The sequence below is a fragment of the Mytilus galloprovincialis genome, chromosome 4 (assembly GCF_965363235.1).
Source record: "Mytilus galloprovincialis chromosome 4, xbMytGall1.hap1.1, whole genome shotgun sequence".
NCBI lineage: Eukaryota > Metazoa > Mollusca > Bivalvia > Mytilida > Mytilidae > Mytilus > Mytilus galloprovincialis.
Window position 1 is genome coordinate 52,932,332 of NC_134841.1, and position 21,500 is coordinate 52,953,831.

The 21,500-nt window shown below is 32.2% G+C and overlaps 1 protein-coding gene across 2 annotated transcripts; it reads left to right on the plus strand.

Moving 5' to 3' along the window:
* The first annotated feature begins 2,668 nt into the window (after positions 1–2,668).
* LOC143072417 (zinc finger protein 474-like) lies at positions 2,669–20,687 on the plus strand. Of its 2 annotated transcripts, none has more exons than XM_076247329.1 (7): positions 2,669–2,942; positions 6,487–6,809; positions 8,958–10,179; positions 11,923–12,106; positions 13,321–13,501; positions 16,473–16,638; positions 19,684–20,687. In XM_076247329.1, exons 2-6 carry the CDS (start codon positions 6,494–6,496, stop codon positions 16,625–16,627), a joined length of 2,058 nt encoding a protein of 685 aa, XP_076103444.1. In that variant the 5' UTR covers positions 2,669–2,942; positions 6,487–6,493; the 3' UTR covers positions 16,628–16,638; positions 19,684–20,687. The 2 variants fall into 2 exon arrangements, with proteins under 2 accessions (XP_076103444.1, XP_076103445.1); XM_076247330.1 differs by having other exon boundaries at positions 2,669–2,937.
* Positions 20,688–21,500: the final 813 nt, after the last annotated feature.

Consider the following 21,500-nt stretch of genomic DNA (forward strand, 5'->3'; position numbering starts at 1 on the left):
AAAAGCTTTATATGTTAGAAGGTGGAAGACTTGGATGCTTCATACTTTGTATTTAGATCGGCTTCGTGTTCCGTCTGTCACATGTCCATTGTCCTTGACCTCATTTTCATGGTTAAGTGACTACTTGGGAAAAAAAATTGTTTGTAATGTTAATTTATTTGTTAGTATGAGTAATAGAATAACTATATTTGGTATGTGCGTACCTTGCAAGGACCTCATGCCCGTCACAGTTTTCACTTGACCTCGACCTCATTTCATGGATCAGTCAACAAAGTTAAGTTTTTATGGTCAAGTCCATATCTCCGATACAGGTCTAGTTTGTCTCTTTGGCACATTCCCCATTTCCATTCTCAATTTTACTAGTATATTCGGTGTAATTAAGGACTATAAGGCGTACATGTCCAACTGGCAGGTGTCATCTGACCTTGACCTCATTTTCATGGTTCTGTGGTTATAGTTATTTTTTTATCTTTTGGTCTGTTTTTTATATACTGTATGCAATAGGTCTACTATATTGGGTGTATGGAAATATTTTAAGGTGTACATGTTAGTCTCGCAGGATTTATTTGACCTTGACCTCATTTTCACGATTCATTGCTCAGTGTTATATTTTTGTGCTTTGGTCTGTTTTTCTTAAACTATAAGCAAATTAGGTCAATTATTATATATTTGTTGTATGGAAGGATTGCAAGCTGTACATGTCTGCTTGCCAGTTGGCATGTTTCATCTGACCTTGATCTCATTTTCTTGGGTCATGTTAAGATTATGTGATATTTGTAAAGATTTATTGTTAGGACTATATTAACATAAAATCAATGGTAAAGAAGGCAAGACATTTTAGCATGTGACTCTTGTTGTGTTTTTGTCTGTTTTTCACTAACATTAAGGAGTATGTACCCTTTTGATGTTTCAATGCTAAACATATGGAAATTTTATAGAAAATCCACAGCCCTTCCCCTTGTACCATTTGATGCTTGATTGATTCTTGGTATGATTGTGTGTGTGTGGGGGGGGGGGATCAGTGCTACAAATATGAACACATTTGGTTTTAACTTGACCTCATTGGCATGGATCTTTAAATATGTTCAGATTTTCTATTGCTTGTAGTAAAACCTTTAAATAAAATTGACATAAAATGATTGGTCGGTAAAGCAGGAGAGACATTTCAGCGTGTGCACTCTTGTTCCAGACTTGGAATCTTTGTAACATGCTTTATTTTATTTTTTTGAAGACAAACACAATCTAATTTATGATCAATTAATTTAAACCTTAGAATGAAGGAAAACATTATTGAAATAAATTTGTAATGTTTAACTAAGTTTTGTAATGTTTAACTAAGTTTTGTAATGTTTAACTAAGTTATTCTGTGTTCTATTAATTTTTACCAGTTCTAGAAATCCTCTATAGGCTAGCTTCATTTCTGTATGAGCTCAATCTTGTAAATTATTTCATTCAACTTAGTAATTAGTAAATAGAGGCCACTGTACAAACTTCAACGATGAGCAAACCACAAATTGCACATAGTAAATTAAAAAAAATGAAATAAGCACTATATACTTGTATATAGTTTCATAAAATTTAGAAAACTACATGTTGGCATTTTGTAAGCAAATAATTTGTAGACATTCCCTCATACTACCTGAAGTATGTCTGATACAAAACAATGTGTATTAAAAGCAACTTGATGATCAATTTCAATAGGTTAACAAAGGAAAAGACTTTTTGTGTTTCTGGAACTACTTCTGTAATTTCAAACCATCTACTTTCTCACAAAGTGACTTAGGAATATTTTTAAAAGTTTCATATGATCTTCCTTCTTTATGAGGAAATGGCAAAATTTCTCTTAAATCCTCCATAATAACACATATTTCATCATCATAGCTTTTAATTTTGTGTCGTTTGGCTCTAACAAAAGTTCCAACTTCAACGTCAATGTTTCTTGCAGTTTTGTGTATGCTTGGTATAGTGCTCAATTGTTGAATTTTCTTTATTTAAAAACATATGTTTAATGTGTTTTTTGCTTTCTTTTACATTCCATTCTTATACTAAATCAGCTGGAACCGATTGCCATCTTCCCTTCCATGGAGGTTTACGAAGCTAGCAGAGAATACCTGACAGACTTCTTGTAAACCCATTACAGAATATTGCTATTCGTAAACTCTCTTTAGTGTACATGGCGCTCAGTATACTTTGGCATCTGAGCTGCACCATCATCATTTTAAGGAGTGGGAGAAACTGTTCTCTTACTGGTTCCTTACATAGATTCAGGAAATAGCGAAAGATCAGTCCTACTTCCAATGAGTAATGGGCATAGTCTTTTACCTTGTCAGGTTTCAACTGTTCCAGTATTCTACTAGTACTATGCAAATAAAGTAAAGGAAAATAAATTGGTTGCGGCAAATTATACAATTTTCGGGAAATTTTTCGACAAACTTAATAACATATTCTGTTCAAATAATTAACATCATCAGAGTCATATAACACTATATAATACTAATACTGTATTATATGTCTCTGACATTATGCAACTGGACAGCAATTAGAAGAAAAAAAATTCAAAGCGAATGGACCCTGGGCGAACAGGTATTAGGGCGAACGTGAATCAGGGCGAACTGACCCATATTCTGAAAAGAATAACTTCCGGTTCATACACTTTTTTTCTGTTTCAAGTTATATGAGGTCCATTTGAGGGAATATGGAACTTTATATCCACTTTCCCTGAGAAAAAAACCACAAACATGCTTATTAACTACTGCGAAATTCCTAGTTTTGTTACCGTGAAACATGTTTCAAATTTATTTTCATTAATATTGCATCCATTTTGATATTTGTAATGACTGATAATTTACCCAACTCGGCAACTGTTGTAACTAAGGAAAGTTGTTTACAAGATGTCAAGGAAAGTTTGTAACTTGAAAACATTCCATTAATTTAAATGTACGGTAAGTGTAATATGACACGTCTCGTCTGCTATGTTAAAACAAACTGAAACTGAACTTCACTTAATTTATTGAGACGAACGTCTTCACATGTATAAAATGGGAATACTATAATTTGAGCCTTCTTTTACTTTGAGCCAAGGGTCCCTATACTTTAGATTTAAGTTTCATTCTTGGTTATGGTTAGGTTAGGAGATGTTTTAGGTTAGGGTTAGGCCTTAGGGCTAGTGTAAGGTTTTGGTATGGATAAGGGTACAAGGTTTGGGGTTAAGAATAGTTTACTATAGCTCTTTATTGGTTGGGACCCTAAAGTAAAAGAAGGCCGTAATTTGGACAATCAATGATCATTAATTGACTATCCTTCAACAGTTTCTGAAAGATCTTCATAAATGGGTAATATCCTAATTTTTTAACTAATATGATTCATTTAACAGCCCTACTCATTTAACAGCCCTACACGTATAGCTAATACTACCAAAACGGCATGTGTCATACTGGTGACCAGAGGCAGATGTAGGGGAAGGGGCTCGCCCCCCCCCCCCCCTTTTAAGAAAAAAAATTGGTTGATTATATAGGGAATCACTGAAGCGTGACGGGAGCTGGCCCCCTCTTAGGCAGCCAGTGGGCCCCCACTTATGAAAATTTCTAGATCCTCCACTTGTGACGTCGTCCTGGTCATATTAATCATGTGATCTATATTGCTTTTCGGCCCTGTTCAATATTTCCAATACGGACCCAGGCAATGAATCCTGAATTACATGTAAACATATACATGTATATTGTGCATAACTAATTCACGATTCATTGCCAGTCCGTATTGGAAATATAGGCCCTATATTCACATAATTGCCAGTCCGTATTGGAAAATTATTGGCCCTATATTCACATTTGATGAACAGTCAGGGGACTTACTGAAATAAGTGATTTTTAAATCACTTATTTGAGTAGCAAATTCGAGGTTTTGTCACAAATTGGGATTTTGTAGTTTTTTCAAAATTTTAAACACATATGTTTAAATAATATCTTGTAATTAGTAAAATGAAAAAATATGAATTTTTTGCTTCTTTTAAGTAGCAAGGTTTATGCCTTTGATGCTATCATTTAGCTGAAAATTCTATTTTAGTTGAAAAAATGCTATAATAATGGCTTTACATAATGAACTGATACTTTCTTGAAAGATTTTTCACAGCAGTGGGAGTATTTTTCCTGTGAAGTTCAAGGTTTCATCTTTCAGATTATGTAATAAAATTCTACTGTTCGCGATACAAATTTCACTGTTTGGGGGTGTTGAAATTAGTGGGGGTTATTAAAAGAATGATACTTAAAGAAGTGATTTTTGGGAAGGAAATTGAGGTCTGATACTTAAACAAGTGATTTTTATGTCATTATCCTAGATTCAGTACAAGGTCATCACCTGAAATGACCTGGTCATCCTAGACAACACAGATGTTGGTTCTGATAAGTTAAGATACATGATTAGTCCCTGGATCATTAGTATTCTATATTTAAAGCTACAATAAAATAAATCACTTCTTCTAGTGATTTATTTGTACTACTTAAATAGGTGATTATTAAAGAAAGACAACTCTAACTTCCAACCTTTATAGAAATAATTTACTTGAATCAGTGATTTAGAAAATCACTTGTTTAGGTAAGTCCCCTGACTGATGAATGTAATACAGAATTCAGAACAAGTCTGTATTGACAAATGATTGAAAAAGTTAGATTATTTAATAAAAGTGTTATGAGGTCTCGAGGCCAATACAGCAGACCTTGAATCTATATACCAGTGCCAATACAGAAACAGCCAGTTAATAACTCTAATATACTGTATTAACCATTTATGAAGATCTTTCTCAAACTAAATAATAGGATTAAAACAGCCCTATTACTACCAAAACGGCATGTGTTATACTGGTGACGTCGTCCTGGTCATATAAATCATGTGATCTATATTGCTTTTCGGCCCGGTCCAATATTTCCAATACAGACTGGCAATATACCTGTTACTATGTTAATTTATTTATACCTAAATGAATACATTTAAAAATGTACAGTAACATATTTGTAGACTTTACAGTGTTAAATTACCTTGTTAAAGGTTTGAATGTTGAATGGCCTTTCAATGCTACACTGAAATGCAAAGTACTGTGTATCAAACAAATCTTAGAAATTCAAATGTTTTTACAATTTAAAAGGGTTCAAGGGGGCTCGATTAGGTATAAATCCATTTTTTTTAATTTTAAATATAGGATTTTGATATTTTTTTTCTATAAATGAACTTTATCATATACTACGAAATGTAGCTTATAATAGAAAAATAAAATAAATGGGGTCACCGTTCATTTAATCTCACAATCTGCCTTAGAAAGAAGCATGCATTTTTGTTATGGTACTTATTTTCTGTTGAACTAATAGTACCCTCAAGCTTCCTCAACCCTTTCCTCCATAATGATGCCTTTTGACGCCTGTGTAGTGTGTAGTGCCTCAGTTGAAACATCTAACCGGAACCTACATGTACAAAACAACAACTTTATCAGACTTTATAAAATTTGTATCTAATATAAAAAGGATATTCATGAGAAGATATGACTAGAATTTCATTGATGAAATATTCATTTTCACATTGCATTAATACTTTAAACCTGATGATTTTTTTTTATTGAAACAATCCTTTGCAAATCAAGTATGTGTAACAAAGGGGCTGCTGGCTCAGTCGATATGCCTTGTTACGGGGTCATAATTTTATGCGAAAAATCATTAGAAAAACGTTTACACCAATGACAGGAACTATTTGTTGCAGTTATCAAAGATCAAATAGATTCACTTTTGATTATCATTTAATTCCAAGTCCAAGAAATAAACATAGGACAATGTCAATATCAAATGTACGACTCCTAACTGTAACTATCTCGACTCTCTGTTCTTACTCTTTATCCACACTAATTCTATTCTCTCCTGTTTTACATTTATTTTCACACAATATGTATACTATTAATCAGACAATACTTCATTTGTAACAATACTCAAATTAATATGACATTTCATTACACCTACAGGGGCGGATGCAGGAATTTTCGAAAGGGGGGGTGCTAACCCAGGGCAAAGGGGGGTGCAGGGGGTGCAAAACATATGTCCCGATACAAATGCATTGATCGGCAAAAATAAAGGGGGGGTGCGCACCCCCGGAACCCCCCCCCTGGATCCGCCACTGACCTACATGTAGCAATAAGTAACAGTTTTCACACAATTAATATAAAAGATAATTATAAGTCCTCATATAATCCCATTAACACATATTCTCTTATATGCTTAATTCTCAATCTGTCACAAATCCTTAAATATCAAATGTCACTAATTAACTCACATTTTGTTTTGACATGTAAATTATTAAATTTGTAAAAACAGTATTTTTGTAAAAGTCCAATTTTTGAATAAAATAATAAATTAAAATATAAGTCCAAATTAGCCTTATGACATATGTAAAAAAATAAATCCATGGTGGAAAGGGTTAATTAAAGCATATTCTTTTTATATCTATTGACAGAGAAGGTATGCCTGGAATTCCTGGACGAAAGACTGTGGTATGTTATATTTGTGGCAGAGAATTTGGATCACAGTCACTATCAATCCATGAGCCACAGTGTTTGAAAAAGTGGAGGCTTGAAAATGACAAGATACCCAAACCTCAACGAAGGAAAACTCCAACAAAACCGGAGATATTACCTGAAATAGATGGGATGAGTAATAATGAAAGGTTTAATGAAGCCGCCAGACAGAGTGCATTATCTCAGTTGCTGCCTTGTCCAAATTGTGGTAGAAAATTTAACCCAGACAGACTGCCAGTACATCTGAGAAGCTGTAAAGCAGGTAAAACATGAACACAAGATACCTACATTTTTTTTGTAATTGCCTTTATGTGCTCTTAATTTTAACCTACTGGCACAAATGTTGTCCATCTTTTCAGCAATAACTAGACATAGGTCTTAATAGATGACAATTTATGACAGACAGTACATTGTATATATATTGCACTTAAGGGGGCTCCTGGGTATAAATCTTTTTTTTTTCTAATATAGGATTTCGCTATATTTTTTTTACAAATGAACTTTATCATATACTTAAAAGAAAAATGAAATAAAAAGATGGGGTCACCGTTCATTTAAGCTCACAATCTGCCTCTGGAAGAAGCATACATTTTTGTTAATGTCCTTTTTTTCTGTTGAACTAATAGGAGAAATTAATAGATGTAATATGGAAATAAAAAAATAACCTAATTACAGAAATTGCTTAAATTTTACAATTATTTAGTTTATGTACAGCTTATTTGAAAACAATAGTAAAAACTATAGGTCACCGATGAGTTAAAATAAATATTTCAAATTTAATGCCAAAAAATGTCATTTTTGCACCAAAGGGAGATAATTTGGAGCTTTTTCAATGATATAAACATTTTAAAAGTCATCTGGGGCCAAACTGAATCAATTTTTTGGGTTGATTTTTGTACCATATCATAAAGTAATAACTAATAGTGTAATAAATAAAACTTGTAATGAAAATATAAAGGTTTAATTTTTTGCTGATTTTTTTGTACCCAGGAGCCACCTTAATCTCAAATTTAGCCCAACCATGTTAGGTCTTCACAATTTTGTTGACCTATTTCTGTTCTTCCCTCTGAGACATTGTTGCAACACTGCCTGCACTGTGTACAGCTCTCTAGACAACTCATGATCAACCAACTAGGTTCTATAAAAATATAGCTTTCATTAGTTCAATGATGTCTTTCCTCATTGTTTATCATAATCTAGTGTTTTTTTTTACATAAATGTGACCATTAGTTATTTTGTTTGAATTGTTTTACATTTGTCATTTCAGTAAGTTTTTAAAACATTTATTAGATTCATAAACCATCCTGGATTTTCACTAAACTTGGTCAGAAGCTTCTAACAATATAAATGATAAAGGCTTAGTATCTAGGGAAATTGTTTTTCACCATTTTTGTAAAAATTATCTTTTTTATCATTTGTTCATTCAATGAATTTATGTTTCAACTCTTTTTAAATCTATAAATTTGATTGCATATATACATGATATATACTGTATTCATTTTTTACAAGCATAACCTTTTTCATACATTTCATCAACTTTAAATCTATTATTTTTGCATTCCCCTATCACACTGAAAACATAGACAACAACAAAAGTATATGCAGACACTGGGTCCCTGGAACCCTTACCAAATTGGAGGTGTTTAGTAGGTGGTAGAATATATCATTGCAGGGGGTCATAAATACCATGGCTCAGTAAAGTTTTCCAAACATCTTTAAATGCATGTTTAATACATTGTACCAACTACTTATTGGAGTATGTATTAACTACTATGTAACAGGAGTTAGCATAGCTAATAAATCTTTGAATTTGAAGGTGCATAGTAGGGGGTTCAATATATATACCATGGCTGGAGGGAAGGGGGGTGGGGAAATACCATAGATATATATAGCTAAGTAAAATTTTCCAAACATCTTTGAAATCCATATTTGCCTTAAATTCAACTCAATGGGGTAATTGTTTGTAATTGTTGACTAAAAGAAAATTAGTTATCATATATAGTTATAGAAATGTGATGTCATGGATGTATGAATTTATCATGAATTAACACGCTTTGATTAGTAAAATTGAGAATGGAAATGGGGAATGTGTCAAAGAGACAACAAACCAACCATAGAACAGACAACAGTAGAAGGTCACCAATAGGTCTTCAATGCGGTGAGAAATTCCCGCATCTGGAGGTGTCCTTCAGCTGGCCCCTAAATAAATATATACATGTATACTAGTTCAGGGATAATGAACGCCATACTAAACTTCAAATTATACACTAGAAACTAAAATTAAAAATAGGTTTTCTATAGTTTAAAAAAATGAAAAGTAGAATTTGAAATATTTATTTAAAAATTAAGAAAAATTAAAGAAAAAATGGGCTTTATGTTTATAGAAACTATCTTAACATTTACTTTTCAGATAAAAAGAAAAATCAGAACTCTGGAAGGGAGGAACTTCGCCCCAAAACAGCAGTGTTGAATGCTCCTAAATTTATTGATAAAAATAATACAGTTGACATAGAAAAACAAAGTACCAGAAAGGAAGTCGTTTCAAGACAAAACGGACCCATGAAAAGGAATTCAGTAACAAGCACCACAGGTGGTTCAGGTTCAAGACCCTCACCTGGAATTGAAAGAGAGGGTACATATACATCACCTAATAAAACTTTGCCAAAAGCAAAGATACCATCTGGCCCAAGTTTTGTCTTATGCTATATTTGTGGAAGAAAGTTTGGCACTGCTTCTATTTCATTTCATGAGCCGCAATGTTTAGAAAAATGGAAGAAAGAAAATGAACTTTTACCAAAAGCCCAGAGAAGAAAGTTACCAGTAAAACCAGAAGTTGTTTCTAGCAATGGAAGTTATGATGTGGATGCTATGAATGCAGCTGCATGGGAGAGTGCACAGTCACAGTTGATACCATGTGACCGTTGTGGTAGGACATTTGCCTCAGATAGACTGTCTGTACATCAACGATCATGTAAAGCCACTGGTGGTGTAAAGAAAGGCCCTGGTGGTTCTTCAACAATCACATCTAACCCAAACCCTCAAAGTAGCACAAAAATGAATGTGGCCCCTGAGAAGCCAACTTTTGTTTTATGTTACATTTGTGGACAAAAGTATGGTTCAAAATCTTTATCAATTCATGAACCTCAATGTTTAGAAAAATGGAAAATGGAAAATGAAAAATTGCCCAAAGGTCAACGACGCACTGTACCTAAAAAGCCAGAGGTATTGCAGTCTGGTGGAAAGTTAGATGTCAATGCAATAAATGAAGCAGCATGGCAAAGTAGTCAAGCTCAACTCTTGGCATGTGAAAACTGTGGTCGGACTTTTAATCCTGACCGTCTTTCTGTTCATCAGAAGTCGTGCAAACCAAAAATAGGTCAAGCTGCAAGCACAGATAATAATGCCCCTAGAACAAGTTTGAATAACACACCAACAGGATCAAAGACAGTAACAGCAGTGCAGGGACCTAAAACAGTTGTTTGCTATATATGTGGAAGGGAATTTGGAACAAAATCCCTTCCTATTCATGAGCCACAGTGCTTAGAAAAATGGAAAATAGAAAATAAAAATTTGCCCAAGGAAAGGAGACGACCAATGCCCAAAAAACCAGAATTCGGAAAAACAGTTACAAGGTAAGCAAATTAGTTATATGAGCTGAAAGTTCAATGAAAATAGAGGTTTCATACTTGAAAATCATGATAAATACAACATATTCAAGATCCATGAATGTCAAAAGTATACTAGAGTCAAATCGACATATATCTTAACTAACATGACTAAGTGTCCTCATTTTTTTTTTTCAGTTTGATTGTGGTATTATTACCATCTATCCACCAGAGACCAAATAAAGTAGATGTAAGCAACTATTGGTCACTGTATCTATAGTCTTCAACAATGAGCAAAACACATCTGACCTAGCTTTAAAAGGTTAAGACATAACAAAATGTGAATTAATTAAAAAAAATAATGTCCTGATTTTAAAAGCACTAACCATAAAACGAAAGCAAATATGATATGTGGCAACAAACTCCAAACACTGAATTACTGGCTTCTGACTTGGAACATTTAGAATATGCATGGTTAGGCCTAACATGTTTGTGACATTGTGTGTTTAACTCTTTCTCTTAATTGAGATAATGGCATAACAGGAGAATAAAGAGGAAGTCACTGTATGAGTTCATCTGGCATCCTTGTAATATAAAGCTAGTGTGCAAGCTTTAAGGTTAAGTTTGATGCTTGTTCTCAGAATCTAACTAACAGACACCATATTCATATTATTTACTGTGAAAATGTATCTCGCAGAACATGCTGTAAGCAAATGTCAAATGTTTTAGTTCACATCTACCAATTTACAGTGTTAAGCAAATATAATGATAATTGATATATATAAAATCAAAATCAACACATCATATTTAATTAGTTTAAACATGTTTATTTATAGTGGATTGGGAAACAAGTTTTGCAACTTATATTTATCCCTCTCCACTTTGGGGGTGCGAGTGCTGCCTTGTAGCATGTGCCAAGTGCATCTATGAAGAAACTAAAATAAGAAATAAAGAGGGACAAATTAGATACCTGACAGTCAGGGGTACTACTTATTATACATGTACAAGTTAATTTTATTTACTCCTTTGGGACTTGTAAATGAGCAACAGACAAATGGGATTTTCATTGTCCATAAAATTACACTTAAATGAATAGTAAAGACTTCTGCAAAGGGTACACAATTTAAAATTCTATTAGAGCAAAGAAATCTTAAAGAATTCAAGAAAGGAAGAAAGGATGACTTTTTTACTTATACAAGTAAAAAATTCTGAATGTCTAAGGGACATAACTAAGCCAATTTTTTTTTTACCTACATTTGTATACAAGTAAGTAAAATTCACTTGTATAACTATCCTACAAATTTACTTATATATGTGTATATTTTTTTTTACTTCTTCAAGTAAATAAAAATTACTTAAATAAGTAGTACCCCTGACTGCCAGAGGGAATTTAATCTGAGTGAGTCAAACTCATAAATAGAAAATAAACTGACAACACCATGGCTAAAAATGAAAAGGACAAACAGACAAACAATAGTACACATGACACAACATAGAAAACTAAAGAATAAGCAATTTACATGAACCCCACCAAACACTAGGGGTGAAAACTAAAGTGTTCTGCTGAACTTTAGCTCTAGTTAAGTCATTGACATATTTTGAGAATTTTAATGGAAAGGTCACTTGTGTGATATATGTGCTTAATTATTACATGCAGCATGCTGTCAGACAGGAATTTTGAATGTCATCTCAGACAGTATATAAGAATTATTTATGGAATGGACATCCGAGTTATGAGTGATATAAATAAATAAATCAAGTGTTTTCCAGAGAACAGATGAATGAGGTAGCAGCAGAAAATGCAAAATCCCAATTGATACCATGTCCAAACTGTAGTCGTACCTTTGCTCCTGATCGTTTGGATGTTCACCTGAGGGCCTGCAAATCTAAGACAGGTAAAGGAGGTGGAAAAACAACAGAGGATAAAAGAAGTGATCCGTCACAATCCTCTAAAGTAAGTAATCTTTTTTCATATAAATAAATGAAAGATGATGCCAGCTAGTATAAAATACATAATATTCATGCAATTATATATAAATAAAAAAGCAGCATTTCTTTTGATTGAATATTATGTTAAAGCAGGTTCTTGGGACACAAATTCAAAAACTTATCACTATTTAAAATAAAAAAATAAAAAAATCAATATGTGATAAAATGTAAAATTCACATTAAAATTTCCAGCATCATAAAACGATATGTGTCTTTGTATAGAGGACATTTCAATAATACATGTAGCACCATCTTCAATACTATTATTACAATAAAAAGATGTTCTTTTGTGTAATTCTTTTCTTTCATATCTACATATTTCATTTGTATTCTAAGGGGAGCAACTCCAAATCTAAATTTAGCAAAAGCACTCCTTTATTAAGGTGGCAAATAACATTTTAAATAAGGTTTCAATAATCATATTTAAATAACTAATATGTTCTTAATTTATTACCTTGAGTATAAACAGATACTCTATTACTCCAATCTATTTGATATTATCAAACATTATACTAAGTCAAAACAAGTTCAATTTTCAATTCCACCAGTCACAATTTATTTAGTGAAATGGTCAAACTTGACATTATAATCATGATAATTATTCCACTGGATCTGATAACATACAGGATCATTTTTTTTTTTAAATTGAGTGCTCCTTTCATAACTTCATCTTTAACTTACATTTTTAATAGAATAATAGATACAAGTACATTACCCAGTGTTCTAAAGAATGCAAGCCGAGTAATCCCTGAGCTTTTTGAAAATGGGGGAAAATTCATGGCAACCAATTATAGACCAATTTCTGTACTTCCTGTTTTATCAAAACTTTTAGAAAAGCATGTTTCAAAACATTAGTATGGCCAGTGCGGATTTACCAGGGGGCACAGGGGGTATGTGTCCCAAACTCATAAGTGAAAAGATATATTTTTTGTAAAATAAAAATGTGAAAAGTTAAGATGGCTTTTTCTCAATATCGCAAAAATTAAAATCACATTTTAGTCAAAATTGACAAAATCGCGATAACAAATGCACACAATAATTTCTGAATTAACAGTATGTGTTTTTTTTGTTCAAATTATATCAAAAAGTTCTAGATGTTTCAGGTGGTCAGCCCTAGCACAAAAGGCCACAAACATCTATGTATTTTTTAACTTAGTCTTCTAATTGATTTTTTTACAGGCACCTGTGATAAGAAGACCACCAACAATGGTTTGTTATTTATGTGGTCGTGAATTTGGCTCCAAGTCCATAAGTATACATGAACCCCAGTGTCTAGAAAAGTGGAAAATCGAGAACAATAAACTTCCAAAGCATCAACAAAGACCACCACCTAAAAAACCCGAGATTCAGCATGTAACAGGTAATTTGATTCAACCTCTAATTAAGCTTACCTCTATTAGGTATGAGATTAAATGCATTTGAGAAAAAAACTAGGATCATCTCTCAGTGCTAAATCTATTTACACAAAAATATAATTCTTGAAAAACCTTCCATGTCTATTTAGATATTCTCAAAAGAGCTTTGAAAAATTCATTATATCTAAGAGCTAATTTTCTCAAGTAAGCATATCCACTGGGGTTAATGTGATATCCTAAGACTGACTTATGATTTGAAACTCCTGATTTCATGACCATATACACATTTTTAATTGCTGAACATACCTTATACATTTGTAACAAATCTCTAGCTATGGGGTTAAATTGAAGGTCACATGAAAATGGATTCAATGAGGTCGAATTATCAATAATGTTTCTTTAAGCCTATTTTGATCAAAGGAGTAAGTTCGGTAAGGGCCCATATTTGGCCCCAATTATAAAGTTCATAGTTACAAGACAATAAATGCTTCAAGTTGCCTTTAAAGACATCTGAGAAAGTTAAACAGAACTGTTTTTGTCAAAGTTTAATTCTAACACGTTGATTTTTACATCCCAAAAAGGTCAAGATAAGGTATTTTTGTGAAATTTGACAAAATCAGCTGGATTTCAACCAAATAAAGGACCAGGAAACATAGAGCGCAGGCGTCGACAAGCTTAATATTCAAATAAGACATGTGAAATGTCTTCACAAACATTATTTTAAAAGATCTTTGTTGTCGACGTATGCGCTCTATGTTTCCTGTCCAATAATCTATGGAAATTTACCCATTTTCATTGATTTTTTTGTGTGAAAAATCAATATGAGTACAACTTGTGACGTCATAATGAAACGCAGAAACGTGAAATTTTCAATAAAATGGCTTATATCCTATCTAGTCAATGTATTAGCTATAATTTATCGTGATATTGGTAAATAAATCCGAATTTGAAATTTACGCTAAAAAAGGGGGCCATTTTAGGACCTTATCGAACATACTCCTTTAACTAAAATGACTACTAAAAGTGAATTATTATTTCACTATATCACTTTGATCAGTGATTGAACCAAAAAAATATACTTCTATTTATTATTATACCCCACTTTGAATCCCATCCATCCATACATCAGTCCGTCAGCCTTTCCGTCCCATGAATAATTTTAATCACATTTTTCTCAGGAACTACAATAAAAGGCTTTCTGAAATTTGGTTTCAGGGTTACTATATGTCAGCTATAAAGTGTGATGTTTTTCATATTCATCACTCGACAACTTCCTGTTTACCGAACACTTGTATCATTTTACACCTGATAGCCAAGTTGAAAATTTTCGTCATATTTTTCTCAGGAACTACAATACAAATATTTCTGAAATTTGGTTTCAGGATTAACACAAGTCAGCTTTACCATGTGATGCGTTTTCAGATTCATCATTCATCATAAACTTTCTGTTTAACGAACATTTACATATTTTTACACTATTAAAATTATCCCCGTACAGCGAGCACTGTTACAGCTTGCAGTTTCACTTGTATTTTTATATCTTGTACATGGTCCTATTACAAAATTATCGTCTTATGATTTTCATTGTCCACGAATATAGTCCCTAGTGTGAATAGTGTGTTGCTTGCCAATTTTAGCTCACATGGCCTAAAGGGCCAAGTGAGCTTTTCTCATCACATGGGGTCCGACGTCCATCGTCTGTCATCCTTAACTTATACAAAAATCTTCTCCTCGGAAACTACTGGGCCAAATTTAAACAAACTTAGCCACAATCATCATTCAGGTATTTAGTTTTATAATTGTGTCAGACCAAGATGGCCACCATGGCTAAAAATATAAAAAATAGAGGTAAATTGTAGATTTTGGCTTACATCTCTAAAACCAAAGCTTTTTGTTCAAATCGGAGATGGTTGATAAATTTTCAGGTCAAGATCTAACTGTCCTGGAATTTTCAGACGAATGGGACAACCTGTTGTTGGGTTGCTGCCCTTGAATTTGTAATTTTAAGGAAATTTTGCAGTTATTGGTTATTACATGTATCTTGAAATGTGTTCATCAAATAGATATATTTGTCCTGAAATTTACAGACGAGTCAGACAAACTGTTGTTAGGTTACTGCTCCTGAAACAACTGAGACAAATTTAACCAAACCTGGCCTAAAGTTTTTAAACATGTGTCCGATGACCCTGCCTGCCAACCAATATGGCAAACATGGCTTAAAATAGAACATAGGGGGAAAACGCAGTTTTTGACTTGTATATCTGAAACTAGAGCAAAAGTATAATGGTTGCATTATTTCATGCATCAATTGTAAATAAAAATATCATGTGAGCGACACTGCTGACACAGGCTCCTTGGAGCCTCTAGTTTTTATACCCTTTCCAAATGTATTTTCATGTTTATTGCCTCAAATAGCAAGTAGGGGGATGAAATTATACTGTAAAAAAAATTGTGTCATAATTTTAAAGCAAAGTAGTGATTTTGGTCTAGCTGAAAAAGGTTAAAAATTAGCATTTGGGAGCTGTCAAAAGATTTCAAGACCCCCTTAACATAGACATGATAGAATTGTCCATATTTTGAGTTAAGAGCCGATGAAGTTTTCTATAATTTTGATATAATTTGTCCCAAAAATAGTACAACACACTGTAAAAATATTATTGAGAAATAGCAGGTGGGATTTTTTTATTTTCATTTATTGTCTAAAAGAATTGCACTATGAAATAATTGTGTACTGGGACCACATATAGCTAATACCCTTTTAAAGACTCCATATAAATTCAATCATGATCAGTAAAGCAGGTAGATATTTCAACAAGTATACTGTTGTTGTCAGTTTAATCCAAATTATTCATGCTCTTATCATAATGTCTGCCATCTGACCAAATATTGTTTTCATTGTAAACTACAGAAGAAAGAATTACAACTAGGTTATCTTCTGGAATGATAGGAACAATTATATTGTATGTTTTTTTTCAGGGAAAGGGTCATATGATGTAGATGCATTTAATCAGGCTGCATATGACAGTGCTCAGTCTCAGCTGTTGGCATGTGAGAATTGTGGTCGTACATTTAATCCAGATCGACTTCCTGTGCATCAAAGAAGCTGTAAACCAAAACCAAAACCAGAATGAAACAGAAAAAGGTAAGTTTTTTTAGCTCACCTGGCCCAAAGGTTAAAATCTCATCTCCAATGTGAACACTGAGCTTATGTTTCAGAAACTACTCATGCATCTCTAATTTATTAACTACTGATGTAGGATATCATTCAATGTCGATTAACACTTTGAAATATCCCTATAGTAACGGCAAAACGCTAATGAATATTCAATAGATCAGTTAATTACCTGTTACCAATTTGGCCATAGATTATTCAGGAAAGACTTGCAGTGTTCCGAATGACTACAGAGGTTGTCCAATATATACTAAGTGTTCACGCAAAAAAGAATGTCTAATATTGGAGTGAAATTCAGATGAATGTTTTATATTGATACGAAATTGAGTATGATTTGTACTATTTGTAAAGCAGCACCAGCAAATGAATATGAAGTTATTTTCCATGATAACTAAAAAAAGATATTTAGTTCAAATGCATATAAAAGAGATGAATAGATATTTACAATCCACTTTAACAGTTTAATAGATTGTTTGAAATTTAACTACTAGTATTTAAAGTAGATTTAAGAATTTTATTTGCGTGAACCCCTCAATATATATTGGCGAGTTCTGGATGTGTCTATGGGCCATTCGATATCTCTCGGCTGGAACAATTCAATAAAGAGTTGATAATATGACGGAAACTCAATATAAAGATATGATAGATTAAATATTAAATGCATCCATATTATAAAGCAAACTGAGTGCTTAAATTGATATTGTATTTGGTTTGTGCATTTTGCATTATACATCTGGTTTGTACAAACTGGGATTTGCAATAGGTTTAGGAGAAAAATGATGTACAATCCCAAGTAACAAATGGAATAGTAGATCTTTAAAATGTATATTCAAATAGTAGCTGTATATTTACACATTTCCATTCACAATTATCCAACATTACTTTCAACTGACTTGTGCAAGAATGTACACACTATTACCTATTTTTAATAAAGGTAGTTTAACTTCATCATTATTTCCTTCTATTCACAGCCAATTATTTCATTTCAAATGGAAACAACAATTCAGCAACAATCTTTTTAGTGACCAGTCAGCAGTCTAAGTTCATGTATTGCTTTCTTTTTTTTTAAAAGAAATCAACTTGTTTATTAACTTAAGGTTCATATGGAAAAAAGTAAAATCACAAAAATACTGAACTCAGAGGAAAATCAATTCGGAAAGTCTATAATCACATGGCAAAATCAAATAACAAAACGCATCAAAAACGAATGGAGCCTTTGGCTAAAATGGCTGCATTTTTACCTCAAATTTTACACTTGAGAACAGACAAACCTACGCATCTAGGAAAATTTTAAAACATAGCATGCCCTAGATAAATAATTTTCTAATGCATTGTATGTTTTAATAAATTTAAAACTTAAATGGGTTTTGCAGTGCACATGCTTTGCCTTAAAACTTTTCCAGATGCACAGGTTTGTCTGAAAATTTTAAGGTGAAAATGCAGTGGTTTTAGACGAAAGGTCCATCATTTGAATATTGATATTCTTTTTAAGACCCTGCTGTCCGTCCGTCCATACATTCCAAAGTTGGCTTCCTTTCTCTTACTTAAGTTATCCCCTTCCAAATATTATGAAACATATACACAATGGTTATTACCACAATATACAGATCAAGCTTGAATTGTGGTGCCGTCAATCTTACTGTTCTAGAGTTATGCCCTTTACAAATGCAAACAAATGCTTAATTTTTCAGTTTTTCCCCCTAAAAAAATCAATCAAGTATAATTTTTAAGATTGGAGTTATCTTCCATTGTCCATGATTATAGTTGAATCAACTACAATCAATGCTTAGACAATGCAATGTTTAATTTTGCCTTCCACTGATAAATTTGAGCAATTTTTACTCTTCATTTCTAAAATGTTTGAAAGTCTTATTTGAAAATTGGAGTTATCTTTCTTTGTCCAGAATGGTTGTTGAATCAACTACAACCAATGCATTATACAATGCAATATTCAATTTTACTTCCAATGATAAATTAAAGCAATATTTACCATTCAGTGCTTAAAAGCACTTTGATTACCGTTCTGGGGTTATGCCCCTTTACAAATGAAAAAAAAATCTATATAAATTTTTCGTTTCCATTAAGTTTTCTCAACTAAATGTAATTATATAATGAATTGCATATATAATGATTTTTACCCAATACTTAGTTTAAGTGCAATTTTTGGAAGCTTCACTTTTACAGTTCTTGAGTTATGTTCCTTTATAGCATTATATGATAGCAGGGGCATCATCTGTGTCCCTATGGACATATTCCCCATTTATTTTTTTATCATTCATTTTTTACACTTTACATAGATCACTAGAGGGAATTTGGAGATAAGGGTTGCCCTAGGTAGAACTTGAAAAAAAAAAAAAATTACGTTTGAATAAGGGAAAAGTTGTAATTTTGAAATACTAATTCATGTTTGCTTAAATCAAATACATGGAACAGTTTCTCGATATTATAGAATCTTTTGTGATTTCATGTTGCTTTTTAAAATGATTGATTTACTTTTAACTTGATAATAAAATTTTACAAATGTAAAATGTATTTCAATACAAAAACTTTGCAAAAGTAATTGGTAATTTAATACATTACATTGATAAATGCATATAATTGAAAAAAAGGAAGATATGGTATGGTTGCTTATAAGACAACTCTTCACAAGAGACCAAGTGACACAGAAATTAACAACTATATGTCCCAGTACAATGAGCAAACCCCACACTACATAGTCAGCTTACATTTCTATTCATTATTTTGTACATAAATTAGTCCGTTAGTTTCCCAATTTGAATTGTTAAAGATTTGTCATTTCTGACCCTTTTTAGAGCTGACTATGTTATATGGGCTTTGCTCATGCATATTTAATGCATGGTTTAGTCAAAGTAATTGTAATATAATTCAAACTAAATTACAATGTTTATTGCCCCATGCCTGCTGTGCATGCTTAACAATTTCAATTTTCGAGAAATTATTGTGTTTCATATGTGGACGCATTTAATTATACAAAGTTTTGTAATATCGTTTTAGGTTTGAAGAACTTATGATGAAGCATAGTTTGAAATATGAAAGCAGAGAATTGCCAGTTAAAATCAGTACTATTACACACTGTGACAGCTTACGTTAGATGATTTAGATCTACAGTTATTAAGCAGATTGTATCATAACTTGCCTCAATTGTATTCTTGAAAACCTCGATGTTAAAAAAAATTATAGTGTCCTTTTGCCACATAACACCACAGAATAGTCTAGAATGTTCAGCTTTTGATTACTTCTACAGTATGGCACAATGTATTGCATTTCATTATAGAAATTTCATTATAGAAATAGATAGACCCAACAGTTGAAGTTTTATGACTTAACGAATCCCCAAAAATGTACAGAACTGAACTTAATGATTATGGAGATCTATATCAAATTGAACTTTTCTAACCATTGTGAATGCCTCTATCTATAATTTCATAAATTATTTATTTATGTTATTGTATTGAAATATGTATAATTATCTCTATACCTTTGTAATTTGGTTTGTGAGAATAAAGATATATGTGACCAAGGAAAAAGCAACTTCATTTTATTGTTTAGGACTTTAATATAAAATTTGCAATTTTGATATTTTAGACTTAATTCTCTGTGTTTTATAATTCATTGTATTTTATATTTTTCGTTTCTATTTATGAAGACAGGATTTAAATCAACATGCTTTGATATGCATTTAATTCTCAGTTTGAAATTGAGTGACAGGTTTTACTTTGTTAGCTGATTAGTGACATTTTACCTCATTCATAATTATATGCTTTTAAATAACATAATCAGATTAGTAAATTTACTTCATTCTTCAAGTTCTAAAAATAGTTGTTTTTTTGTCAGTGAACATTGTTACTTAAATTAATTGTTATTTGTTATGTTTATTCTTGTCATTTCAATTATGTATAAATACTTGCTTATAAGTTTGATTATAAGCAATTTAAGATTTGGACTCAGGACTTACACTGAACACAGTCCATCTGTAATAAAAGTATTTCTATGTTGAATTATTGGTTTATTCATCGCTAGTTCCATGGTCTCAGTAGTTAGTTTTCACCAGAGTTTCAGTCCCAGATTTCTTTTTGCTATTCAGAGCAATTGTTCGTTTTGTGATCAGGTGCATCATACAATTTCAGTAACAAGAGGCCATTCAGTCAGGTTCTTGTTACACAACCCTACAAGTCACCCAGTTATCCCGGAGACAGATATAACAACTGAATACCACAGAACACCCAAAATAAACCACAGTACTACACAAAAACCATAACCAAAGTACTGAAGTACAGAACAACGGATGATCGCAAGTTCTTGTGGATGGTCACAAGCACTTGTCTAAAAAAAATAAAAAATCTTTATACCTGAAAGTGAGGTTAAAGTACAGATGTAATTTTTTTTCTGAGACAAGTTCTTGTGTGGAAGATAAATAAATGAAAGGGAATTCATCAATGATAATCACCTTATAACTATTATATATATATATTTATTATATACTTAGTAGTAAATACAGATAAATTGTATGTGTAATACAATCAATGGCAAGCGTGCTGTATCATCCACCCGTGATGATATCGATATCAGCACGGTTGCAAAAGCTTTATCACACCTGTAATCTGTATGAAGTCAGGTCATCGATTGCACTCACTGTTGCAAAGGCTTTACCAAAACCCTAATCTGTATGACGTCATGTATAGTCTGTATGACGTCATTTCAAACCTTATCTGTATGAAGTCATGTCACATAAAAAACATCTACTTGAGATATATGTATATAATAAAGATTATATGATATGACGTTTTCAATATCGCATCCGTATCAACCCG